Here is a 25,927-nt window from a genome sequence, read left to right as displayed (position 1 = left end):
AGCCGTATGTCATGGTCATAACATCGAATAATTAGTTTAATAACCAACAAATTCTTCAATGATATGACTTATGTATGTTTCTAAAGAATTATACATAAATCTTTTATTATGGATAATCCTTAAGGATTAGGATGCCAATGTATGAAAAAATATGTATTTTCTTCAAAATTTTCCTTTTCCTTTAATTTGTAACATAACATTACTTCCCAGAATTTGATCCTTAAAAGCGACACTATCAGATAGTGGAATAATATAGAGGGTGTAATTTTTTTCAAAATGAACTCGTTCGATTCCCGGCTAAGGAAAAATATATTTTAAAAAACTAATGATGCAGTTTTAGTTTTTATCAAAATCGGCCTCGTAACTCCTTACAGCATTTTTCGCTAATCCTTATAGTTTCGGATTTGGCCCTGAAGGCCCGTTTGAAAAATTCACCCTGTATATGGTAATTCCTGAGTTATAAATGATGCAACGATTTAAGTTTTACGAATGGTTGGATAATATTATGCCCATTTTTGTTTAGTCTATTTCAAACTATTGCGCTTGACGCAGTATGTTCAAGTGAAAATAAAAGAAGTATTTTGTATTCAAGGTAATATTTTTTAAACTATTAAAACAAATTCTGATTCAATTAGATCTTGGACATGGTCTGCGGCCTATGGAGATGTGTTTTAGAAGGTGGTAGAACCCTTTGTGGTTCGACTCCGGCGGCACCACCGCCACACCTATTTCTACCTAATAACAGCAGCGTACGGCGCTGCTGTGTTCCGGTTTGAACGGTGTGGTAAGGGAGACAGACTTTTCCGAACACAGCTTGAATGCCTCAGAAAAAAAACCCTTACCACTCTTCAAACCAGAACACAGCAGCGCTTAACACTGCTGTTATGAGGTAGAAATAGGTGTGACGGTGCTGCCGCTGGAGTCGAACCACAAAGGGTTCCCCCACCTTCATAAGTATTACTACTTTGAGTACAAGAACTACTACAACCGTTTCAAAATACTGAAGAATGTATTATTGTGTGATTATGTTATTTTCGTAGAGATTGTCACAATGGCACCATCACTCCAAGAATTGGAAACCAGCGAGACTCCAAACATGAGTGGCGAGAGGGTGGTCATCAGCGGAGTATCCGGACTCTACCCCAAGGCTTCGAATATTAAAGAGTTTACTGAAATACTCTATAATAAGGTAATTTAACTTTTTAATTTTTTATACATTTGTATGAACATCATAATAATAACTTAATATTAAAAATGCAAACTATAATTAAACTTAATACAATATGTGCTAATAGAAAAAAGAATTAAAATAAATAAATAAAATAAAGGCCAAAATATAGTATTATAAATATATTAATTGTTATATTTTATTTTTATAATATTAAGTGCCCATTTATGTAGTCATTGGCTGTATGCGGTACACTATCGTGTGAACTAGCATAAAAAAGAAAAAAAGAACGGTCTTGACGTTAGAGGCGTATTTTACGCGGGAATAATGAATGTTGTAAATTGGATCACGAAATAGTTTTATTTTATTAATAGATTGTGTTTTTTATTTATATATTTTTGGATTCACATGCTCCCAGACTGTTCTGAATTCAATACCCAGCGAAGCATACATTTAAGTGATGACTTTTAAATGAATTCGGCTGTATAAAGCCACAACAAAGAAAAACTTGATTTGAAGCCAAGAGTTTAGTAACCGTTGGTTTATTTTAACTTTTTTCTCCGATAAATTACTGCCATTCCTTGGTTCAAAGGTTGGTCCAGCCGTATGGTTCAATTTTGGGGAAATAATTCCAATGATTTCATCATTATTCCAAACTTGCTTGCCAGCTAGTTTTAAATAATGCACTTCTAATACTACTATTTAATAGTTGTTTTATCAGGCGTTGCTTTGCAAAAACCCATGTTATTAAGTTAGAATCAAAACTACTTCGCAACAATCTTGTGCCAATATGTATGATTTTATATATTTTACCACGCAGTATCTACCGTACTTACTACTTAGCGATTAACTTTGGTAGAATCAATTTACCCTAAAGATGCTCCATATTGGAGCGAAATACGTGTTGGTAGCAGTATTCATAATAGCAGTGATAGCATAGATTAGTAAAGATTACTCACTCCTAACAAGAAAATGTACCCAGTTTTGAGAATTGAAATGGTTGCGTAGAAAAGTTTTGCCACGTCTCCGTGCTAAAATGTCCCTAAAATATTTGAAATAATTATTTATTTATTACGTAAACTACGTAATTATTACGTAAATTAGTTATTTATTCGTAAATTTTCTCTAAAAATGATTTTATTTGTCAAGGATTCAAAAAAATAACTTACTAAATTAAGCTGTTTGTGGCTTCATTCAATTTCAAGCCGGCGAAGTATCGTTACTAATCTATGAGTGATAGTGTATATTTTTATTTCTTGCATGTACACGCATCGTATGTGAGGGAGGGTGGCACATACTGCATGCTTTAAAATATATACTATCGTACATATTAGAAGCGGATTGTTAGGACGTCGTTTTAGTTCTAACTTAGCACTACTGTCCTTTTCCTTACAGGTAGATCCAATAACAACAAAGAATCGCCGTTGGGACTTCAAGCATCCTGAACTCGCTGAGCACGTCGGCTTAGTGCCAGGCCTGGACAGGTTTGACTCCCAGTTCTTCAAGGTTAGCCAACGCAATGGGAACACCATCGACGTCATATCCAAGAAGCTGTTGGAACACACGTATCAAGCTCTATATGATGCTGGTAAGTTTCCTTTTTTGAAGGTAGAACCCTTTGTGGTTCGACTCCGGCGACATCACTGCCACACCTATTTCTGCATAATAACAGCAGTGTTACGCGCTGCTGTGTTCTGGTTTGAAGGGTAAAGGAGACATACTTTTCCGAGGCGTTCCAGCTTAGTCCTCAGGGGTAGCGGCGCATCTGTGGCCACCATGATGGCAGATGGTTGATGAAAGTAGCCACTTACCATCAGGTGGACTGCAAACTCGTCTGCTACTCCTATATTAAAAAAAGGGAAAACTTGCCACTATCATACTTCAATGCTGCATATCATATAAACGAACTCCAGTATAAGCCTTTTTTGTGAGCTATTAAAGTAGTACCACGGTAAAACCACTTACCGTTAGGTAAGTAGCGAAATTTATGAGTAGCGTCGTACCCAAGGCCGGACTGCCAGAGATGCAACTTTCAACGGGGCGGCATTTTGCCGAATCCCTCAGAATAACAAAAATATTATAATTTATCAGCAAAAGAATATTCAAGAATATCAAACTTGAAAGATTCACAAACTTCAAATCTTGTCATGGCCACAAAATTGAAATCTTGTGGAGATACTCAATTCATCACAGAGATTCCTAATCACAATAAAATTTAAGAATATTGACATCCCATATTCCGACTAAGTACATAGTATATTTTTCTTATGCAAGTCTGCAAAATGCGCTCTCCTCAAGGCTACCCATGAATATATGATTTTAGACTAAAATTATCGCGGAATTGAGACATTTTATTATGTAACGGGTACTCACGATATGCGTTTTTTATTGCCGATATTTCGACCCAGTTGCATGGATCGTGGTCACGGCGAAACTGAGGTGGAGGGGAGAAACCGTTGACAAGTACTAGTGGTAGATTAATCTATCTACCCTACGTCTAGTTCGTTTTTCTTTTCTAGGTTTCATATCACGACACACAACACTGACAATATCCTTACGCACCGTACTTTGCACTATTTGTGACTTGCATAAACTAACCACTGGATTCCACGTTTGGGCTAATTTAAAACCATCTTCTCTATTGAAGTTCCTAGGATGTTTCTTGATCTCTATTGCTTCTCTTACTAAACGAGGAAAGTAATGACGCTCAGTGGAGATCACCTGAGGTTTGTGTAATTCAATCCAGTGGTTACAACCTGAACTGAGGATGTGTTCGGCTACCGCAGATTTCTTAGGGTCATTATTTTTGACTGCGCTGATATGTTCCTTAATGCGTTGTGATATGGCTCGTTTTGTCTGCCCAATATACCTACGAGCTACCACAACTACAACTGGGTCGAAATATCGGCAATAAAAAACGCATATCGTGGCTACCCATCAAGCCAGCCACTAGCTATGAGTCTGGTCATCATTTAGAGACAGACAATAACGCGCATATCTTATTGTTTTCAGGGTTAAGTCCAGAACATCTTAGTGGAAAGAACATTGGTGTTTACATCGGGTCATGCTTTTCTGAAACTGAAAAGGCTTGTTTCCACAGCGAAGTTAAAGTCGGCTCTGCACTAGTCGGGTAATTATACTTTATGAAATATTAAAGTTAGTCTTCCAGCAACTAGTGATGTGACGGATATAGATATCCGTGTCTGCGGAGAGGATATGTTTTTATATCCGTATCCATAAGTATTACCGGATCTCAAAAAGATTTTTACATTAACAAATTTAATTGTGTGTGAAATTCTAAGTGCAGGTAGTAATGAAATAGTTAAACACGGTTTAAATAAGTTTTATTTAAAATCGCATATCGTTATAAAGTTTTATATAAAATCGTTTATTGTAATGATTTACCGATATGGTAAGTTATAAAATACTAATTATAATTACTAATACAAATCATTAACTGTCGTTCCAAGGTCACACTCATTCATATTAACTGAAGAGCAGTGAACCGTTTTTGTATTCGTGACTATACTACACTAATGATCCGTATTCATTTGCGTATTACCGTTATTTATTATTTTATATAGACTGCCACATCACTGGTAGCGACTGATTGAAAGAACCACTCACCATCAGGAAAACAGCTGGATCGCTATTTTTATTCCACAAAACAAACCACTTACCGCTAGGTAAACTGCTTGATTTCTTATTCTCATCATCATCAACCCTCTGCTGGCCACGGGACTCCTCTCATAATGAGAAGGATGAGGCCATAGTCCACCGCGCTGGCCAAGTGCGTATTGGTAGACTTCACATACCTTTGACATTTTTTTTTACATAAATCTCTCAGGTGTACAAGGTTTCCTCACGATGTTTTCCTTCACCATTTAAGCAAGTGATAATTAATTTCTAATACGCGCATAACTTTGAAAAATCAGAGGTACGTAACTAGAATTTGAACCTCGGACCCTTCGGTCGAGAGGCCGAGTTTCTTAACCATTACGTTATCACTGTTATCTTCTTCTACTTCATAACAAAGCCCTTCTTTCAATACAGATGCAGTAAATCCATGTTTGCCAACCGAATTTCGTATTGGCTGGACGTGAAAGGACCCTCGTTCGCCCTGGACCAGTCCTGCTGCAGCTCCATCGCAGTTCTGGAGGCAGCTTATCGCGCTGTCGAGAGGGGAGAGTGTGAGGCTGCGATTGTTGGAGCTGGAAACCTTTGCATGCATCCGCAAACCTTGATTCATTATGGGAGGTATGCTTTTCATCATCTTCTTCACTTTACTCTTTTATCCCGCTAGCAACCGGGTCTTTCTCGGCAATTGTTGGCTTGAAGCTCCATACACCACGCGGATACATAAAGAACCCTTTACGATTCGATTCCAGAAGCACCACCGGCACTTTTACTGCCTTATACAAACCGAGTTAAGCGATGCATTGTTCAGGTTTGGTTGGTGGTAAAGATGATATACTTATCTGAGGCGTTCTCACTTAGTCAAGGATAACAACGAAACTGTAGCTGACCTCATTAAAGATTAGATGAGGTTTAGGTTAATTACAGATGTCTACGGGCAATAGGAGACTCTTTACCATCTGGTGGAGATGTTTATGTACTTCTTTTGCTCTTCTTCTGTCTGTTTTATTTTTTATGTAGATATTCTTGGACATTCACTATTTTGGGAGTCATTATTATAAATTAGTGTTTTATTCCAGACTCTTCCCTCTCAGTCCCGATGGGAAGACCAAGTCATTTGATGAAAACGCTGATGGCTGCGTTATATCTGAAGCTGTCAACGTTTTGTTCCTTCAAAAGGCTAAGGATGCTTTAAGGTAAATGAAAATACATGTTTATGACAATACTAACATCCCTTTATACTGCACCGCGGACCACAGGTCTATCTCTTGTCACGATGTTAGTTACCGTACTCCTCTGAAACGGCTTTACCGATTTTCTCCAAATTTCATATGCATGCAGTAGGTCTGAGAATCGGCTACTATATATTTTTCATACCCCTAAGTGATAAGGGTTGTTCACCCATAACATTTTTTTTATTTATAAGGCAACACAACGTTTACCGGATCAGCTAGTTTTTTTTATAATATAATAGTAGCAGAGTATCCAGTCTACCTGATGGTAAATGGCTATTGCTGCCGATGGACATCTGCAATCAACCTGTAAGATTAGATTCTACCTGAAGTCGGCCGCAGATGCGCCGCTACCCCTGAGGACTAAGCTGGAATGCATCGGAAAAGTAGGTCTAGGCCTTCAACTGAGAAAAGGTTTTGACTTTGCTTCACCACCAAAGGGTCTAATGTAGCTTACATCATTTTTACAATTTAGACGAATCCAACCACATCTCATAAGTAAGGATCAGTCGAATTGATTGTGTTATAGGGCATACCAAAGAATGAGACATACATACATATATATATATATATACATGCAAAATACACTGAAAAAGTAAAGCAGGTAGGTAAAAAGTATAAATTTATAGCCATATTTGAATGTTTTATATTTTGCGTTTAAACTTTTTAAATTCAAATTCAAATTCAAATATATTTATTTGCAAGAACATGGGTAAGACATAAAATAACAGTAAAGGTATATAAGTTCGCCACGTTCCACCTGTCAAGGCATGCAAATTTAGAAATTGTGATTACAAATAAATTCGAATAAATTATTTTTTTTATTATTTTTATTTTAATTATTAATTATTTATTATTTTAATTATTTTTATTTTTAATATAATAAAATACGACGACTATTTAGTATTGAATTAGAATATTTTGATTAGAATATTATTAAACGCAATGTTATACCTAACAATTAACTATTAAATGTATTTTGATTAGGAAGCGAAACAGAAATCATAACTGCCACTTACTAAAACTTTTAATTGAATGATTAGTTATTAGTTTGGATTATTGGTTCGAAGTTAGCAAGTTTGGAGAGCTCTAGTCTATTATTGATATTTCACAAATACTATTGAGTAAAGTTAAATTAAGTGTTGAAGTGATAGAAAGTGAGAGGGATTGTATTGTTTGAAATATATCTATAAATATATACATTTTGTTTATATATGTACAATTTAATTTATTTTATTAATAAATAATAATCTATATAAGCAGTTCTTTGTACTGTATCTCTATAATGTTTGATATTGATAACTTTTCCGTGTTTAATAATATTTTATACATAAAATTCTCGTGTCACAATGTTAGTTACCGTACTCGTCCGAAACGGCTTTACCGATTTTCACCAAATTTTATATGCTTATTCAGTAGGCCTGAAAATCGGCTACTATCTATTTTTCGTACCCCTAAGTGATAAGAGTTGTTCACCCTTAATATTTTTTTATTTATATGGCAACACGACGTTTGCCGGGTTAGCTAGTTTTAGTATAATTTAATAAATTTTATTAAACTTTAGTTCTTAGTTCTGTTCTCCTCCTCCTCTACCTCTGTTCTTTCAGGAATTGTTTACAGATGTAGATATGTGTAGTATGTGTGGTATTATAAAGATGAGAAACAGTGAACGCTCACCATCAGGTGGACTGCGTGCTTATTTAAAAAAAATCTTATAAAAAATATGTATCGGAATTACACAACACTTATTTATTGCAACTATTTATTAGGGTACCTAATCTTTGTACCCACGATACGCCAGACAAATTAACTCGTCCTCACACCCTCCTGATGAATGGGGATTTGGTGAAACTGGTCACAGGTCGTCATTTCTCACGCTAAAACTTTATCTGTCCTCTTGGAATCTTGGGTTGGAAAAAATATAGTGTATTTTATTTCTACTGTATACTGTTTCATTACAATATAAAATTACAGTACTTTTGGGTACAGTTTGGGTGTACTGGTAAATGTACTTCTACAGGGTCACGGTACGGGAAAGTACCACCACCGAATTGATTTCCACCGTGAAACAGTTTATGTGGTTAGGGGTGATTTGTGGATGCCGGCTGACTGAGAGGCGACCATCTAAGTCTTCAGTGGCAATGCCTCTGTGATCGGCTTTTGTCGTTGGTTGGTTGGTTCGGTTGGGAACTCCGATTGTGTTAGGAGATCCCGGAGTTCTCCACCAAGCGCTGAGGACGGCCACCAGGGGGTTTTAGTGCGGTAAAAATCCCACATAACAGCGTCGCGCCCACGTCGTCGGGTACCTTTTGAAGGTTTCCCCCTCGCGCAAAAAAATGTTTGGGTTGGGAATTTACTTTGCGAAGTTGGTCAAATGTTCATGGACAGTGACCACTTACCATCAAATATACTGCATACACGTTTGCTACTTAAATCTCATACAAAAACTAGGCTTTTTTTAAATTCATAATGGTATTTTTTCGCTGAGCGATGATATCATCCCGTACAAATAGAATATAAAGGGATATATTTATCCCATAACATTTTATAAAACGAGTATTAACTTTTAAAAGACTTAAAAACTAGGCTACTTGCATCTTTTTGAAGGTGGTAGAACCCTTTGTGGTTCGACTCCGGCGGCACCACCGCCACACCTATTTCTACCTAATAACAGCAGTGTTAGGCGCTGCTGTGTTCCGGTTTGAAGGGTGTGGTAAGGGAGACAGACTTTTCCGAGGCGTTCCAGCTTAGTCCTCAGGGGTAGCGGCGCATCTGTGATCGACCTCAGGTAAGAATATCTAATCCTATCTGGGGTTGATTACACATGTCCATGGGCGGCAGTAGCCACTTACCATCAGGTGGACTGCATGCTCGTCTGCTACTCTTATATTATAAAAAAAAAATCTTAAGCCTACAAGTGATCATCTCTCTACTCTACTCATAGGATCCACGCAGACATAGTCCACGTGAAGAGCTCGTTCTCACCAATGATCGAAGGAGAGAATGGACCAAAGTATGGGTTTTACCGAGACGCAGGCCTCGTAGCTTCGTACTTAAAGGAGTTCTACAAGGAAGCCAATATTTCACCTAATTCCGTGGAATACGTTGAGGCATTTGGTGCTGGTAAGTTTTTTTAAATAATTATTATTAATTTTTACTCAAGGACTAAGTTGTTCCACAATATATTTTGTATGGGTCGTAGAATATACAATGCTCTACCTATTTATATCAAGAGTAAAAGTGAATTTGACTTTAAAAAATCACTAAAAACATTTTTGACACAAAAAGCCTATTATTCTATTAAAGATTTTTTAGACTGTTGTAATAAACTATTATAATTAACGGTAATAATAAATTATTGGTATTATTATGATGACTAATTAAAATGTAAATTTTGACATATGATAATAATTAATGACATAATTATAAAAATAATTTATTCGAATTTATTTGTAACGTGCTTTTGCCCGCGGCTTCGCTCGCGTTACGAAGTAATATTTTCAACCGCTATTTTATCCCCTTGAGGGTAGAATTGAATTGAATCAAAACCCTTTCTTAGCGGATGCCTACGTCATAACATCTACCTGCAGGCCAAATTTCAGCCCGATCCGTCCAGTGGTTTAGGCTGTGCGTTGATAGATCACTATGTCAGTCAGTCACCTTTGAGTTATATATATTTAGATTCATCATCATCATCATCATCATCAACCCATCACTGTCCCACTGCTGGGCACGGGTCTCCTCTCAGAATGAGAAGGATTAGGCCATAGTCCACCGCGCTGGCCAAGTGCGTATTGGTAGACTTCACAAACCTTTGAGATTTTTTTTTTTTTTTTTTTTAAATCTCTCAGGTATGCAGGTTTCCTCACGATGTTTTCCTTCACCGTTTTAAGCAAGTGATAATTAATTTCTAATACGCACATAAATTTGAAAATCAGAGGTGCGTGCCTGGGATTTGAACCTCGGACCCCTCGATCGAGAGGCCGCGTTTCTTAACCACTAGGCTATCACATATTTAGATTACAATTTCTAAATTTGCATGCCTTGACAGGTGGAATTTGGCGAACTTATACACTTTTACTGTTATTTTATGTCTTACCCATGTTCTTGCAAATAAATATACTTGAATTTGAATTTGAAAATTAAATAAAATAAAGATATCTTAGAAAATAAGTAATATACAAAAATGCTTTATCGATACTTTTGATTATTTCTTTTTCACACATTATAGAAATAGATATAAGTTATTCTCGTTTCATATTCATATAAATAACATATATTTTTATAATTTGATACGAACTAAATAAAGTAAAATACCATTAAAATCAATAAATCTGTTGGTGACAGTGAGGAAAGATTTGCAATAGTCTATTTCGCGAACGAATTAAAATTTTTATTTAAATTTTTCACAACATTGTTTTAATAAGGAATTATAAGAAATATATGAGATAGGTAGAGTCACTTTCCGCGATGGAGGTGAACTGTTCCCATGGCGGACGGCCACCTGCACGTGGGACGCGCCTCGTCAGCGTTGGCCGTTCCGCGAAGACACGATGCAGCGTGAGCACGGTGTAGGGCTGCGCGATGCAGCCTTAACGTGTAGGGCCTTACACGTAACTCACTACAAAATAATAATTAAACCATTTTTCATAAAGGTACTCCTGAAGTCGATAAAGCTGAGTTAGAAGTTATTGAAGAAGTGTTTTGCAACAATAGAAGCAATCCTCTAATTGTTGGAAGCGTTATGTCTAATGTAGGTTACACTGAATGCGCTTCTGGTATTACTTCTATTACTAAGGTAAGTCGTTTTTCTTGTCTTTATTGTGTCTTGTCTTTCTTACCCTTATTACTAAATGGGTTTATGTTAGATTAGATGAAGTTTCTTGCGCCGCTTCTTCTCCATAGCGCAACACCTTCCGAAGTGGTGGTAGTTTGTTGACTTTAAAAAAGTATTCTATATGAATCAATTTTGAATAAATGAGATTTGAATTTAAATCGAATTGAAATTGGATTGAAGGATTAGGCCATATTCTGCCGCGCTATCCAATTGAGTTTTTTTTACTTAAAACGGGCCGCCTGATAGAAAGTAGTCACATATCGCTCAGCGAATATCTCAGCATATTCATTCTCATTTTGCACCTCCGTGACAACTTCAAATATCTTTGGTAGACTTTACATATCGTTGACCATTCCGCTTATAGACATGTGTATCAAATCCATATAAAAAGAGTCTACCTGAGACTGATTACAGTTCGTCGAAACTTGTGAAGACTAAAACAGTGGGCTCAGTGACAGCCCTTGCAAAATTTTTAGGTGGTGCGACATCTCATGGTGGTGCTTTCTTTAGCTTGTACTCTATAGTAACGGCACAGAATATGTATGTTTGCTAAAGTTTTCGGCGCCCCATGTATGTCTTTTCGGTGCCCCTCATATATTAGCTCATAGGGCCACCCCTGAGTGGCCTCACTTCTATTAAAAATAAAACAAACGCATTCTACACTCACAGCCCCACACTAGGATTCCCTGTAACGTGGGTACCATGGACACACACAGAGACAAATACACAAACACCAAATTCATCATTTAAATTTCTGTCTGGCCGGGGATCGAACCTGGGACCCTTTGCATGTGAGACCGGTATGGTAACCGCTCCGCCACGCAGGTCGTCTTTAATGACTTATCTAAAAGCAGTTTTGTTTTAATCCGTTAATCATTCACAGGTGCTCATGGGCTATCGCAAAGGCGAGATAGCCGCCAACCTGAATTGCAGCAACCCTCGTCAAGACATCCCAGCGCTAACTGATAACCGCATGGTGATTGCTACGGACCACCAGCCGATAGGACGGTCGTACGCCGCTATCAACAACATGTCTATCAACGGGGTTAATGCCCATGTGCTGCTTCATGGGTACTATAAACCCAAGGTAAGGACTTGATACCAATTTATTAATCATAGACTTCGTGGTTCTACTTAGCGAGTCCGCGCCAAAGTGCTAGTCCACTCCGAATATAGAATAGCAGTAGTCGCAATAGCAAATTGTAGATTTTAGCGAGACGAAGACGACGCCGGACCCTCCCGACACGACGCGACGCGGGGACATAGCGCAGTTACTATGCCCTTACCTTACGGAGTATATGCTAACTAAACCCTGCGCACAACAACTTCAGAGCGGACTAGAAGTTTGGCGCGGACTATACCATTGTTACAGCTACTTCAACCTACTAATAGCTGTGACAAAAGCTGGTGTGACTAATTAGCAGGATGGGGCTTAGTATTTTAAGTGACACTTATAAGCGGCATTCCAAAGTACGTAACTACTTTGGAATGCTTATAAGTTATATGCTTATAAGTTTCACTATCAGTGATAACTATCAAGGATAGCACAATGCATCTCAGGCCAACTCAGATAAGACGATAATCTTATCTGGATTGATTATAAATGATCTGTGACGGCAATGGAGATATATACTATCAGGTGGACAAGATGTTCATTAGCTAATTGTGCTTCATAAAAATAAATAATAAAAACGTAACAAACAATGTACTTTCACATTATTCTAAATTTGATGATAATATCATTGTTATTACTTTCAATGATAATTTTGTAAGTTACCTTTTCCATATAACTTCCAGAACTTACTTCCCTACAAGTCCGCTTTACCACGCTTGGTGACGATATCGGGACGACACGAGAACGCTGTGAAACGAGTCTTCGACGACCTTAGGTCCCGTCCAGTTGATGCTGAAGAGCTAGCTCTACTCCACAATATCCATGAACAGAGAATCGCAGGACATTTGGGACGCGGATATACTGTATTGGGTAAATTTAAAAAAATCCTACGAAATTAATAACGGAGCTATTAATACTTTTTACAATAACTTAGCTTACCTTGATCATCATATATTTTGGCAATACAACGAGGTTATGCTGCTAGTGTCTGGGATACATTACCGCAGGGCAGCGATCTCGCTCATTTATTTATTTATAATTTTAATTATTTTTAGAATACTGTAAGTATTTGGTTTCAATTTAAAGTTCTTATAATGTAATTTATGAATAAAATAAAGATTGATAGACCAAATTAGAACGGTTGTGTTAATATAGTACACTTTTAAATAAAAGTTTTGAATGCAGTGACAAAAAAATGCGAAACATATTTTTTTTATTTATCATACTTCGAAAAGTATAATAATGGTGATGACAATCATAATAATGAGCATAATAATGATGATGATATAAATATAACTGAAATAATTTCAGAAACGGATGCAAATAACAAAACGGTGTGTCTCAGCGAGAAGGTAGAACATTTCGACGATATCAAACGCCCACTATGGTTCGTGTACAGTGGCATCGGGTCCCAGTGGAATAAGATGGGTACGGCACTCATGCGCATACCGGTCTTCGCTGCTGCTATTCAACGGTATTTTTCTTGCAAACGATTTAAAACCTAAGCTAGCTGTATGTATAACAGTTCTAGATGGTCCGGTTAAAAACGGCTTTTTAGGGTTTAACCTAATTGTTGAAGCCTTTTGTAAATTTTAATTTTGTATACCTAAGTACAATATCCAATTGGATTCAAAAACAATTTTTGAAAAATCGTCTGATTTTATTAATAAATTAAATCGAAACGTGTTTCCAGAAAACAATAGATACATAAATAATTTATACGGCTTTAAAGTCGATTTCGAATTTACATAATTTATTTACTAACAAACAATATAAAATGGGACTTTATACTAAAAAATCATTAAACTTGGAAATATTATTCTTATTTTCAGTTGCCATGAGGTCCTTAAACCAAAGGGAGTGGACCTCATTCACATTATGACAAGTGATGACGAAACCATATTCAATAACATCTTGCACGTCTTCGTCGGAATCGCTTCGGTTCAGATTGGTCTTACTGATGTATTACGGGAAATTGGTATTGTACCCGATAAAATTATAGGTATGTTAATAAAAACTAAAATAAATAACTCACTTTCTAAAATATTTGCATACGATACGACATTGTTTCGCGATGTGATAGTTATCTACGTCAACTACTTTCATTATCGTTCAATAATAAATCATATTATAGCATCGATTACTTCCTGATTAGTGGTGATATTATTCTTCTGCTTTTCTAATAAATAGAGGTTAGCAGTCAGGTCAACGTATTTCTTCTTGTTCATTGTAAAGTAGAACATTTGGCTTTCTCTTTCCTTCTTCCTTCCTTATACGAGCAAATTTTCTCTTCCCAGCTATTTATCTCTCCGTTATGAGTTCATACTACCTATGGTGCCAAATTACGTCACTTAGACGAACATTGATTTATATAAGAAAAGCCAAATTGAAACTTTTATTAGAATATCTCTTCAAAAATTTATATTTAAACAAAAATCAATTCCATAATGTGTTTTGCCAGGTCATAGTCTAGGTGAAGTTGGATGTGCATACGCCGACGGTGGCATTACTGCTGAACAAGCTATCCTTACTGCACATGCACGAGGAAGAGTATCAGTTGATATACCTGTCGTCCGAGGTTCCATGGCAGCTGTGGGTCTTGGCTACCAAAAGATCAAAAATATGTGTCCTAGCGATATTATTGTAGCCTGCCACAATGGCCCGGATTCGTGTACTTTATCAGGGCCTGAAGATTCAATGAAGAAGTTTGTTGAAACATTGACTTCTCAGGGAATATTCGCAAAGGAAGTCTCAACCGGCAATATTCCGTTCCATTCGAAGTATATAAAGGATATGAGTAAGTTTATTTATGTTACCATTACGAGTATCATCCGAAAAACGAAGAAGGCTTTAAAGCATAGTTCATGTTGATTAACTCTGGTTAGTAGTATTCAACTTCCTTGCAGAACTTTATTTAGTAAACTCTCAGATTAATATACTTCATACTCATTCGAACAATCTAAGAATAATGAGCACTTTCTTGTAACCCAATCAGATGTAATCTACGTAATAAAACCTACCGACGTAATAAATAAAAACATGTCTGTAATCTGTTGCTTACTGAAACATCTTAGTTTTCGCTTATTTTTTATTTTCAAAATTCAGCTGATTTTGTTAATTGTAAGAACCAATTTAAAACTTTCAACTTTTTAATTTCAGGTGAAACTCATCTAAAGTACTTAAAAGAGATTATTCCAAAATTCGCTCCAAGAAGTGAGCGTTGGGTATCCACTTCAGTGCCACAAGAGAGGTGGAATGAGGACATCGCTAAGTATTCATCAGCGGATTACCATAATAATAACATGATGGTGAGCATCCTTAACTTTATAGATGATGTGTGGTAAATGATCATCAATTTTATTAAAGTAATCTAAGTATGAGTTCTTATAGATTATTTTATAATAGATTATATTATATTCTAAAATCATAATTTATTGAACTAAAACTTGATTGATTGATTATCAGTTTTATAATTTTATTCTTACATTTGTTTCAAAGTTCTTGAGTATCTATCTTCATTGAGATCGACTATTTTTATATAAGCCATAATCGACCAATCCGAAAAGACCAAAATAATTCTTAATCCGAATAGACTTCTTGAATATGTATTTCAAAGAGGGTAGTATTAAAACGAGTGACTGCACATAAAAGTTTTGAGTGACAAGAATAATGAATTGTGGTTATAGTATTAAGTGAGCGACCAGCTGCGAGTGACGAGAAATCAACAGAACAGCGACTTACAAACATTAATGTGAGTTACTTAAAATACGAAATGAGAAGCTTCATTTATTTTTGAGCGACCTATAATTTGTCTAAGTGTAAACATTACGTCCTGCGTTTTATTCAATATTTACCCACTTTGAAAAATACCACTTTGAAAAATACTATAATAAGTAGAATATTGTGTGCTCATGTCATTGATCATGAATAAAGGTAAGGTCTGAATTCATACTGATTGGGTCCATCCGCTCGCAAGGCGCTGCCGCGCCCTGCGAGCTTAGTTTTATATTGTCTTACATGTTCCAACCTAACCTAACCAATTAAATTAGAAAAACCTAATCTATCTTAATACTAAAGTTACCTCTCTATATTTCCAGTCGCTCACTTAGTAATGTAGTCGCACAAGTTATTAAAAGAGTATGTCATTATCAGTCGCTAAGTTTTTTTTTATTCGACCGTTTTATAATTTCCCTTTTAAAGATTAAGTTTCGCCGTTCAACAAGGAAACGCCGCTAGAGCGTTTTGAGCACCGTGCCTCACACGGCAATTTTAAATGGCTTATTTTATTTGTATATTTTTTATTGTTAATTTTGTAAATAAGTTTTTTTGTTAGTTTATACTTTAATTTACATTGTTACAAATTTTAAAATTAGAATTTTAACAATTAATATTTTTATAAGTTTTATTCAAATAATATAATAATATTCGTCTTAAATTATTTTAATATTCCTTTCAACGTCACAGAATCCTGTATTGTTCGAAGAAGCTCTTCGCCTGGTACCTTCGAATGCTGTTTTGATAGAAATAGCTCCTCATGGTCTTCTTCAAGCTATTCTGAAACGGTCATTGTCTTCTGACTGTCGACACATTCCTCTGACTCAACGTGGTCACCATGATAATTCTATACATGTACTCAATGCTATTGGAAGGTTAGTATTATTTGTACAAGTCTTTTAATGAATAGGTACTGTCTATTCCTTTCCACCTATATTTATATTTATCTATATTTATACTAGTTTTTGCCCTCAGCTTCGCCCGCGTTTAAAAGAAAATAATATAACATACTAACATACATAAAACTGTAAATTCGTACCTTCAACTTTGATAATCACTTGATCAAATGCATAGTTTACGATTCAATCTTTACTAATATCGATTAAAATAATCGATGTTTTGGATCCTAAAGATTAATCGATCTTAAATCACCATCCCTAGTTCCCGTGGGATTTCCGGGATTAAAACTATCCTATGTCCTTTCTCGGGTCTCAGACTATCTTTGTACAAAATGTCCTTAAAATCGGTTCAGTGATTTAGGCGTGAAGAAGAGACAACCAGACAGACAGAGTTACTTTCTAATTTATAATATTAGTATATTTTGTTTGTAACTACTTTGTAATCATACTACGGAGTGACATAATCGCTACGCGATTAAGCTCCTTAATAAAGGGAAAAAAAAAATATTAGTAAGGATTTCAAGCGAACATTTTTACATCATAAGAAACATTGATTATTTGTATTTTTTTATATTTGTTTGTCTGTATCAATTTAAGGACATTTCAATTAAAAGTATGCCATAGATTTTTCCAAGGGCTAAATCTATTTATTTTTACTTTGCACAAATGTAAAGAAACCAGGAAATATGGACAGTGACGGGAAGAAATCAAATCTTTGCATGAACTTTTATATCATCATCACATTCATATTTTTCATCGCATTTCTGGGCATAGGTCTCCCAAGATGTACCACAGCATTCAGTCCTCCGCTTCTTATTCGGCCACTACCACCTTCCTAACTTTTACATTTTTATAATCCGCGCCAAACTCCTAGTCCGCTCTGAAGTTGTTGCGAGCAGATGTCGTCATACAATTTGCTATGGTGACGCGACTCATTTCTATATTCTAAGCGGACTAGAAGTTTGGCGCGGACTATACCTTTAATAAACAAAAAATAATCTGAAAATATCGCCGTTTCTAAATTGTTTTTCAGGCTTTACATGGAAGGATATAACCCTCAAGTTGCGAAGCTTTATCCGAAAGTGGAATTTCCGGTGTCGACGGAAACACCCACTTTGTCCCATCTTGTGGAATGGGCGCACGATGAGAAATGGTTTGTTATTGTTATTTTCGTTGTTGTCGTAAAAATGAGAAAACATATCATGACGATCACTTCTAACATCGGAACAGTACCCTGACCATGAGATTTCAAAACATCCCACAATTTTTCGTTACGTTTACTCCATCCATTATACTGTTCCGTTTGCTTCAGTAGACTGAGTAAACTTAACAATAAGTAAGTGCTCAAATCCTAAAGGGCCATTTTGTCAATTTAGATATTTAATGTTACGTTACTGACACTATAGTTCTGATACTATCCGCTAGGGGCGCTGATTGGAAACTGTATGGGCAAATACATAAACAAATACCAAAACAGTCGTATTTGTCAAAACGTAAAAACAGATGGTAAGGCTTGTTAACTCTTGTGAACGTATGATAGTCATTCTTCATTCATTATCTAAGAAAAACTTTATTTACATTATCATTGTTATTTGATATTAACATTGTTATTTGTGTATCTTTGTTATTATCATTGTTATTTGATGAATCCTTAAAGCACCGGTGTTTTCTATGAAATAAGCCTAAAATTGATAATTTACTATGATGGAAATTAGTCCATCATAATTTATCTCTGAAATAAAACTTAGGCTGACAAGTCACTATGGTGACTTAGGCCATGATAATTCATGAAGATATTAAGATAGATTATGAGACCTTGGATAGAGCAAATTTATGTAAAATATTTGAAAACGGTATTAACTAGAGAAAAAAGTTACAGTCAATTTCTTATAAATTCAAATCAATTTCGTAAATACTCAAATATTTTCACATCTGGGATTAGTAACTGTATATTAAGAGTGGGAGTCAGGACAAAATAATATTAAGCTTTCATCGCTGTTTAAAATATGCATCATCAAATTTAGAATATTTTAAAGATATTTATTTGTAGCAGTGTCTCATATGAACATTTTAATAAATAATGTTTTCTTAGTATTATTTACCTATGTGTGTTTTCGCAATTTATCTGAGTCAATACAATCGGATTGTTACAAATAACAAATTAATATTTTATCCTACAACCAATTTCAACGAGGAATGTCTTGGGAATAAATCGGCAATATAAGGCTTTCTTATTAGCCAACTTTTTCTGTAATGAAGGTAGGGAATGGGTTACCCATTAGTTCAACATCATCATCAACTCATTACTGTCTCACTGCTGGGCATAGGTCTCTTCTCAGAATGAAAAAGGTTAGGTCATAGTCCACCACACTGACCAATTCCTAATTCAAATATTTTTGATTTTTTTTTATTTCTCGGGTATGCAAGTTTTCACGACGTTTTCCTTCACCGTTTAAGCAAGTGATTAATTAATTTCTAATACGCACATAACTTTGAATAATCAGAGGTGCATGCTTGGGATTTGACCCTCGGACCCTTCGATAAAGAGTTTCTTACACACTAGGCTATCGTGGTTAGGACTGACCATAAGTTAAGCTGCTGAAATCTGCAGACATCTCTGGTCGATACAAAAACAGGATTCCTAAGATGCTAATACTGACACGTTACACATATAACACATTAAATTGTTAATATTCGTATATCCTAAATACTTCTTTTACGAAGCAGAAATCTATATGGCAGGCAGAATGTTTTAAGCAAAAACAAAATTGACTACGGTTTTTATCCAGGACAATTGTGAAAGATATAAAATATTATGAATTACAGGAACTTGCCATTGTATGTTTCTGGAGAAAAGCGCATGGCGGCTGCAACGAAACACCTAATTACCCTTCATGACGACGAATACAAATACTTGCACGGAAATGTTATAAGAGGTTTGTTACTTTTACACACTCTTGGGAACTCTATTAACTAATTAATAACTGATCCTAGATCTTAGGTCATAGTTATTTACAGGCATTTCGCTATTGAATTTAGGCAAAGTATACCACGAATGAACTGCATAGCAAATCACAAGGATCTATTCGCTAGTATTATTCTTCGGCTCACGAAACCAAATGTAAAATTAATCTTTTAAATAATAACAAATATATTGGACTCTCCATCATTCCATCATTTACAGAAGCAGCTATGTAAAACATGAAAAGATTTAAGGTTTCGACTCAAATTAGATTAACTTAAAGATACCTAAAAAAACTCAAACGTAATTGCAGTCAATCATTACAGAAAATGTATGTAAAGTAGACCAAACTTTGCCAGCCTTATTAGTCCATTGTATTCTAAGAGAAAATTCAAAGATTTGAGATACTAATGGACTGACAAAGATGAGAAAACTTTTAAAGGTAGTAGAACTAGTGCTGTTACCGGGGAAGTAGGACACCTAGACCGATTTCTGGCATGAAGCACATTCTGCTATTCGGCGGATGGGCATATAAGGCGACTATATTAATCCTTTGAAGTGCCAACACATCCATAATCGTTCTAGATAATCTTCTACTTATAGATATCCATGACCGACAATGACCACCATGAGGTGGACTGCCACTTGAATAAGAAAAAACTGCTTCCAGGTCGAATAGTATACCCCTTCGCAGCAGCATTAGTGGCCACTTGGGACACATTGGCCATGTCATTGGGCTTGGAGAAGAAGAAGTTGTCAGTACACTTCAGGGACGTTCATCTCTTCGCACAGCCAATTCTTCATGAGCAACGGCAGTTGTGCTTAAACGTGATCCTACATCGAGGAACTGGGAAATTTGAGGTGATGATTTTAGATTATAATGATTTTTGAGGTGATAAGAAAATAAAGATGCTGGATTAATCGATACCAATTTTGCTTTAAAGCACAACTAGTTTCGTCATCTAGAGGAGTGAGAAAAGACCAAATAAATAACAGTTGAAAAAAATCTAAAAAAACACGCTTTTATTGCTAATCGAACTAAAAACTAGAAAATATTTTTTATAACAAACAGTTTAAGAGTTTCAATTCAGAATAAAAAGCGTGAGGTGCTTGATATTTTAAATGCTATAATCATTCTATTGGCAATTATCTATGAGATAATAGTTATGAACCGCAGTAAAATGCATTGTTTTTTTTTTTGTTTTCATAATAATTATTTACTTGAACAAAAAACTGCATAGGTCTTACTTATTATTCTCTAATCGGCAGATATCAGATAATGCATCAAAGGTTGCCACAGGTTATATTATTGGAAACTTGACAGATATCACACTACCCAAAGTGGACATTGCATCAACGGAACCTTTGGACCTTAAATCCGAAGATATTTATGAACTTTTAGAGGAAAGAGAATATACTTACAGGTATGTAAATTGTTATTTTAGAAAACGTGTTTAAGTAACGTGTTAATTAATATTAGACCAAATAATTCATATATTCGTAACATTGTACATAAAAAAAAAAAACAAAAAAAAAAGATTGTCTAGTACCTAAAAACTTACATCAATGCTTATCTAATTCAATGAATATAATTTGTATTTAGTTTGCTCGAAATAATACCTAAAGTCTTCAATTTTAAAGACAAAATATGAAATGCCTAGTGCGTCATTTCGTGTTTACTTTAATAATTTCTCTTTTTTTAACCGACTTCCAAAAAGGAGGAGGTTACTCAATTCGACCGTATATATTTTTTTTTTTTATGTTTGTTCGGCGATTTTTTCACGATGCCGCGACCGATCGACATGATTCATACACCATTGTATGCGGCTAGTTTCACAGGGGGTCCCATTTCGAGGAAATTTGAAAATTTTCGCCAGTTTTCCCGGGAAATTGGAAAAACCCGATTTCTTTCTTTTCTTTCCCGATATAAACTTCAATAACTCGAGTATTTCTTAACCAATTTCAATTTTCTTTTTTTCATATGAAAGGGTGTTTTGTTGCGGTACTTTCCTACTATAACATTAGTATGCTCTAATGATTAGAACTTAAGTAATGGGGTGGAACTCATCATCACTACCCCTGCTTTTTACATATTTTATGACAACTTTCCTTCTGCCCACTCAATTCTCATGAAACTTTAAATGAACATTGAGTATCTAGATTAACATGATATGATGGAAAATTCGACCTTCAACTCTTCAACCCTGGTAATGCAGAAGTGCCTCCTGCCTCAACCATACAAGTAAGGCATTTGGAACTTATGGATATTTAATAAGGTTGATAGGTAGAGATATATGATGGAAAATTTGGCCTTCAACTCTTCAACTATGATAATGCAGAGGTGCCTCCTGCCTAAACCATACAAGTTAGGCATTTGGAGCTTACGAATATATGATAAGGTCTTTGAGTAGAGACATATGATGGTAGATATGAACTTCAATTCTTCAAATATTCAAAAATTTGACCTTCAACTCCTTAGATCTGATGATGCAGAGGTACCTCCAGCCTAAACCACATGTATAAGCCATTTAGTGCTTTCACACATATTTTACAGGTCCTAAGCAGGTACATGTAATGAAAAAAATGTCCTTCAACTCTTTCACTCTGATAATGCTGGTGTGCTTCCAAGTTAAACCACAGGAGTTAGCCATTTTGTGCTTTCATATATGTATTAACGTCACTAAGCAGACACATATGATGAAAATTCAAGGTCTTAACCCTGATAACTTTGACCGTAAAGTTTTCAATCCTAGTGACGCAGGGACACTGCTGGCCTAAACAACAGTAAATTGACAATCACTTCTTACAAATATAAAATATGATTAATGAATACGCTGCAGTTTTCCTTAACTATTGAATTAAGGTAAATTGGACCGACTCACTCGCAGAGTTTTACCACCTAGTTTGATTTATTTACTTTTCTGTTCCAACCTAACCTAGCAAACAATATAGAATTGCATGTAGCCTCGCCTATAGTGTTTCGTATTGAATTGGTTAGGTTAGGTTGAAACATATAAGGCAATATAAAACTAAGCGAGCAGAACGCGGAAGCGTCCTGCGAGCGGGTGGGTCCAATTCGTATGAATTTAGACCTTACCTTTATTCATGATCACCTTTATACAATTTTACATAATATTAATACAAACATTAACATATCATCACTAAAAAGGGTGAAAAAAAAAATTTTAACAAAAAAATAAAACCGACTTCTATGTCACTACAAAGTAAAAAATAATTGAAATAAGTGTTGGTTTAATACATATTTCTGAAGTCGGCGCTCATATTAGACACGCTGTTTACGCCATTATCAAACGAAATATATTGAGCGCCAACTTCAGAAATATGTATTAAGCCAACACTTATTTCAATTATTTTTTACTTTGTAGTGACATAGAAGTCGGTTTTATTTTTTTGTTAAAATTTTTTTTTTTACTTCATATTAAGCGATGTCTTCCGATCCATCCACAAAGCGAATGCCTCTTTCACCGAAGCACAGTTGCTGTGGAGTGATAACTGGACAACTCTTATTGATGGAATACTTCAACTGAATTCGTTAAGAAACACACACACTACTGTTTGTCAGCCTACGTACATACGACGGATTTGCATTGATGTTGAAGACCACGGGAACAAAATAATCACTTCTGATGACAAACAAGTTGTGACGGCCTATGTTAGTGATTATCATGATATGACAAGGTAAGACAAACAAGGTACTGAAGAATGTAACTCAATATCATTTTGTGAAGGTCCTTGATTCCACTCAAAATCACCACCGATATATCCATTTCTGCCTTATAACAACAGCGTTAAGCTGCTGTGTTGTCCTTTAAAGAGCATGGTAATGAGTTTTGTTACATTTGTAGCGATATTATTTGTGATTTTCTTGCCTGAATCTTAAAAATAATACTATGGATTATGCTACTCGTAAATTATAATGAATTGTTATTGTTTCTATGATATACCTTATTTACAAATGCAAAAATTATATTGTTATATAACTTGATATTCATTTTAGGTGTGGCGGAATTGCCATGGATAATATAAAGTTCCACAAATTGCCACCAAGTCAAATTCCTGTAACTTTGAAAACCACAAAATTCATGCCTCATTTCCAATCCTGTATAACAGACGTAAGTGCTTTTGTATTTTTGTATTACTTAAAAGGCCCAGTTCATTTTAATTATTTTTAATTTTACACTAATTTTACCGTGACAACATGAAATTTAGTAGTCGAAATATCAAAAGGACAATGTTTCAACAATGTTTGTGAAGCTTTCGTTTAACTTGCATTAAGTAAAGGTCAAATTTGAAACAGGATTTTTTACTACATATTAAACCCCAAACAACGGAGCTAAATTTTTGATTTTGTAATTTGAGCGAAAATAGTGGTCTCATTTTAAATTCAATAGGGCGGCTGCTCCAAGATGGTGGACGTTATTTTAAATATAAATTTATTTTTTATTCCAGACTGCGACAGCATTACAAGTGTACATACAAATGGTAGCTGAAAATGTTAATAAAGATGTATTAAATGTAGTAGGTGTCATAATTAACAAAGACTTTACTATGTTCAATGCATTTAAAGACGTAATGAATCAAGGGAATATCAAAATACGTTATGAAGAATTTGAACAAGATACAATTCTAAATGATAAAGTTGATTTAACTAAAGCAGATCTACTTTTAATTAAGAATTTAACATCAGACCAAAATGTAAGTACGAGAATGACGTAAAATGTAACTAAAAAGTATGGTAATAGTAGAGTTTACAGATTAGTAGAAATCTTTGGTGACGACCCGCGTGGCGGAGTGGTCACCATACCGGTTTGACGCGCAGAGGGTCCCGGACTCGATCCCCGGCCTAACAGAAATCTTACCGATGAGTTTTCTATTTCTGGGTCTGGGTGTTTGTGCATTTGTCACTGTGTGTGTTCATGGCACCCACGATACATGGAATCCTTGTGTGGAGCTGTGTAGACAATGTTTTTTTTTTTTGGTGGCATTATCGCCACATCTATTTCTGTCCAATATAAGCAGTGTTAAGTACTGATGTGTTTAGTTTGACGATTGTGTGATCTTATCTGTGACCGACCTCAAGTAGAATTTAATCTTATCTGGAGTTGATTTAAGATGTCTATTGGTGAAATATATGCCCATTTGCTATTCATATATTAGAAAAATAGAGTACACATACAGTTAATTCAACGCTGCTAGAAAGTAATTTGCCTAAGCAAATCTAATTGCTTCTAAAAGCAGCTCATACCGTATATGTATGTAATAGTCAATTATAACAATCATTCTATTTACAACAATTTAACAACAGATTTTCAAAAAACTACACAACTCTCTACATCCTGAAGCGTTTGTATTGAACTTCAATACAAGACCCGATGAAAATAATATGATGCAGCGACCAGCATCATTATATCGTATTGTATCATCAATCAACACAGGGAATAATGTTTTGATAGAAATGATAAAACTGAGAGCTAAAGACCAAAACTTTGTGACTGTTATAACTGTTAGTCACGAAGGTGATGTTTCCATGCTTAATTCGAGACTCAAAGATTTCCCTTTAAACAAAGGGCTACTTATAGTCGCCATCGCACCGGTTGTGCCTGGACTGAAAGAGCAAGTCCAAAAATGGAGAAGGGAAATAGAAGACAGTAAAATATTAATGATTACGATAGACAGGAATATGGTTCAAGATGAAAGTTTGGACCAAGTTCCGGAGTTAGCGTTTAGTGAACTGAAAGATGTAAGCACTGTTATATTGCTATTTTTTTCTTTATATTTCACTTTTTCTGCTACTTTTTTCCTTATATTAATCTAATATATATTGGTGAGAAAAAAGTGATAAATTTTTATAGTATTTTTAGGAGTTTTTATAGGATTCTGAAATCATGAAATTATGAACTGAATAATATTTTAAATTCATTGATAGGGTAAATGTAGTTCTTCATTTTATTGGATTCTTTATACATAAATAAATGAACAAATAGAGAAATGAAATCAAGACTAATATTATAATTCAGGGGTATTGGGGGTCGGAGTATCTGTTACCGTGGGAAGGGACACCCGCAATAGACCATGGCGTGAAGTTGCAGAGTACTCGAATTGGAGATCTGGAGTCCCTCAAATGGGTAGAAGCTCCTACACCTAGTGGTCCTGGTGTTATTGTTGATGTAAGTTAACATAGTCATGTTTCATGTTTAGTAGTCACTAAATGGTCATCAAAAGCTTCAAAATTAAAATAAAAATTAAAATATTATCTACATAAAAAGTAACTTAAACTTAAGTAG

At 35.3% G+C, this 25,927-nt stretch overlaps 1 protein-coding gene across 1 annotated transcript in view; it reads left to right on the top strand.

Moving 5' to 3' along the window:
* Positions 1 to 1,051: 1,051 nt before the first annotated feature.
* LOC140746456 (fatty acid synthase-like) overlaps positions 1,052 to 25,927 on the top strand; it is a 34,323-nt gene continuing 9,447 nt past the window's right edge. Inside the window, exons 1-22 of the mRNA XM_073078608.1 lie at positions 1,052 to 1,189; positions 2,564 to 2,756; positions 4,181 to 4,298; positions 5,222 to 5,425; positions 5,884 to 6,000; positions 8,981 to 9,159; positions 10,692 to 10,834; positions 11,757 to 11,960; positions 12,671 to 12,857; positions 13,299 to 13,461; positions 13,820 to 13,989; positions 14,449 to 14,784; positions 15,147 to 15,295; positions 16,452 to 16,636; positions 17,694 to 17,813; positions 19,487 to 19,596; positions 20,293 to 20,483; positions 20,892 to 21,046; positions 23,067 to 23,321; positions 23,641 to 23,755; positions 24,093 to 24,338; positions 25,661 to 25,810. Coding sequence (XP_072934709.1) covers positions 1,052 to 1,189; positions 2,564 to 2,756; positions 4,181 to 4,298; positions 5,222 to 5,425; positions 5,884 to 6,000; positions 8,981 to 9,159; positions 10,692 to 10,834; positions 11,757 to 11,960; positions 12,671 to 12,857; positions 13,299 to 13,461; positions 13,820 to 13,989; positions 14,449 to 14,784; positions 15,147 to 15,295; positions 16,452 to 16,636; positions 17,694 to 17,813; positions 19,487 to 19,596; positions 20,293 to 20,483; positions 20,892 to 21,046; positions 23,067 to 23,321; positions 23,641 to 23,755; positions 24,093 to 24,338; positions 25,661 to 25,810 — 3,828 coding nt within the window. The remainder of the gene's footprint in view (positions 1,190 to 2,563; positions 2,757 to 4,180; positions 4,299 to 5,221; positions 5,426 to 5,883; positions 6,001 to 8,980; positions 9,160 to 10,691; positions 10,835 to 11,756; positions 11,961 to 12,670; positions 12,858 to 13,298; positions 13,462 to 13,819; positions 13,990 to 14,448; positions 14,785 to 15,146; positions 15,296 to 16,451; positions 16,637 to 17,693; positions 17,814 to 19,486; positions 19,597 to 20,292; positions 20,484 to 20,891; positions 21,047 to 23,066; positions 23,322 to 23,640; positions 23,756 to 24,092; positions 24,339 to 25,660; positions 25,811 to 25,927) is intronic.

The sequence above is a fragment of the Epargyreus clarus genome, unplaced genomic scaffold (genome assembly GCF_041222505.1).
Source record: "Epargyreus clarus isolate Ecla_fem2 unplaced genomic scaffold, WU_Ecla_fem_2.2 ptg000012l, whole genome shotgun sequence".
NCBI classification, from domain to species: Eukaryota; Metazoa; Arthropoda; class Insecta; order Lepidoptera; family Hesperiidae; genus Epargyreus; species Epargyreus clarus.
This window is presented reverse-complemented; position numbering and strand designations above follow the sequence as displayed.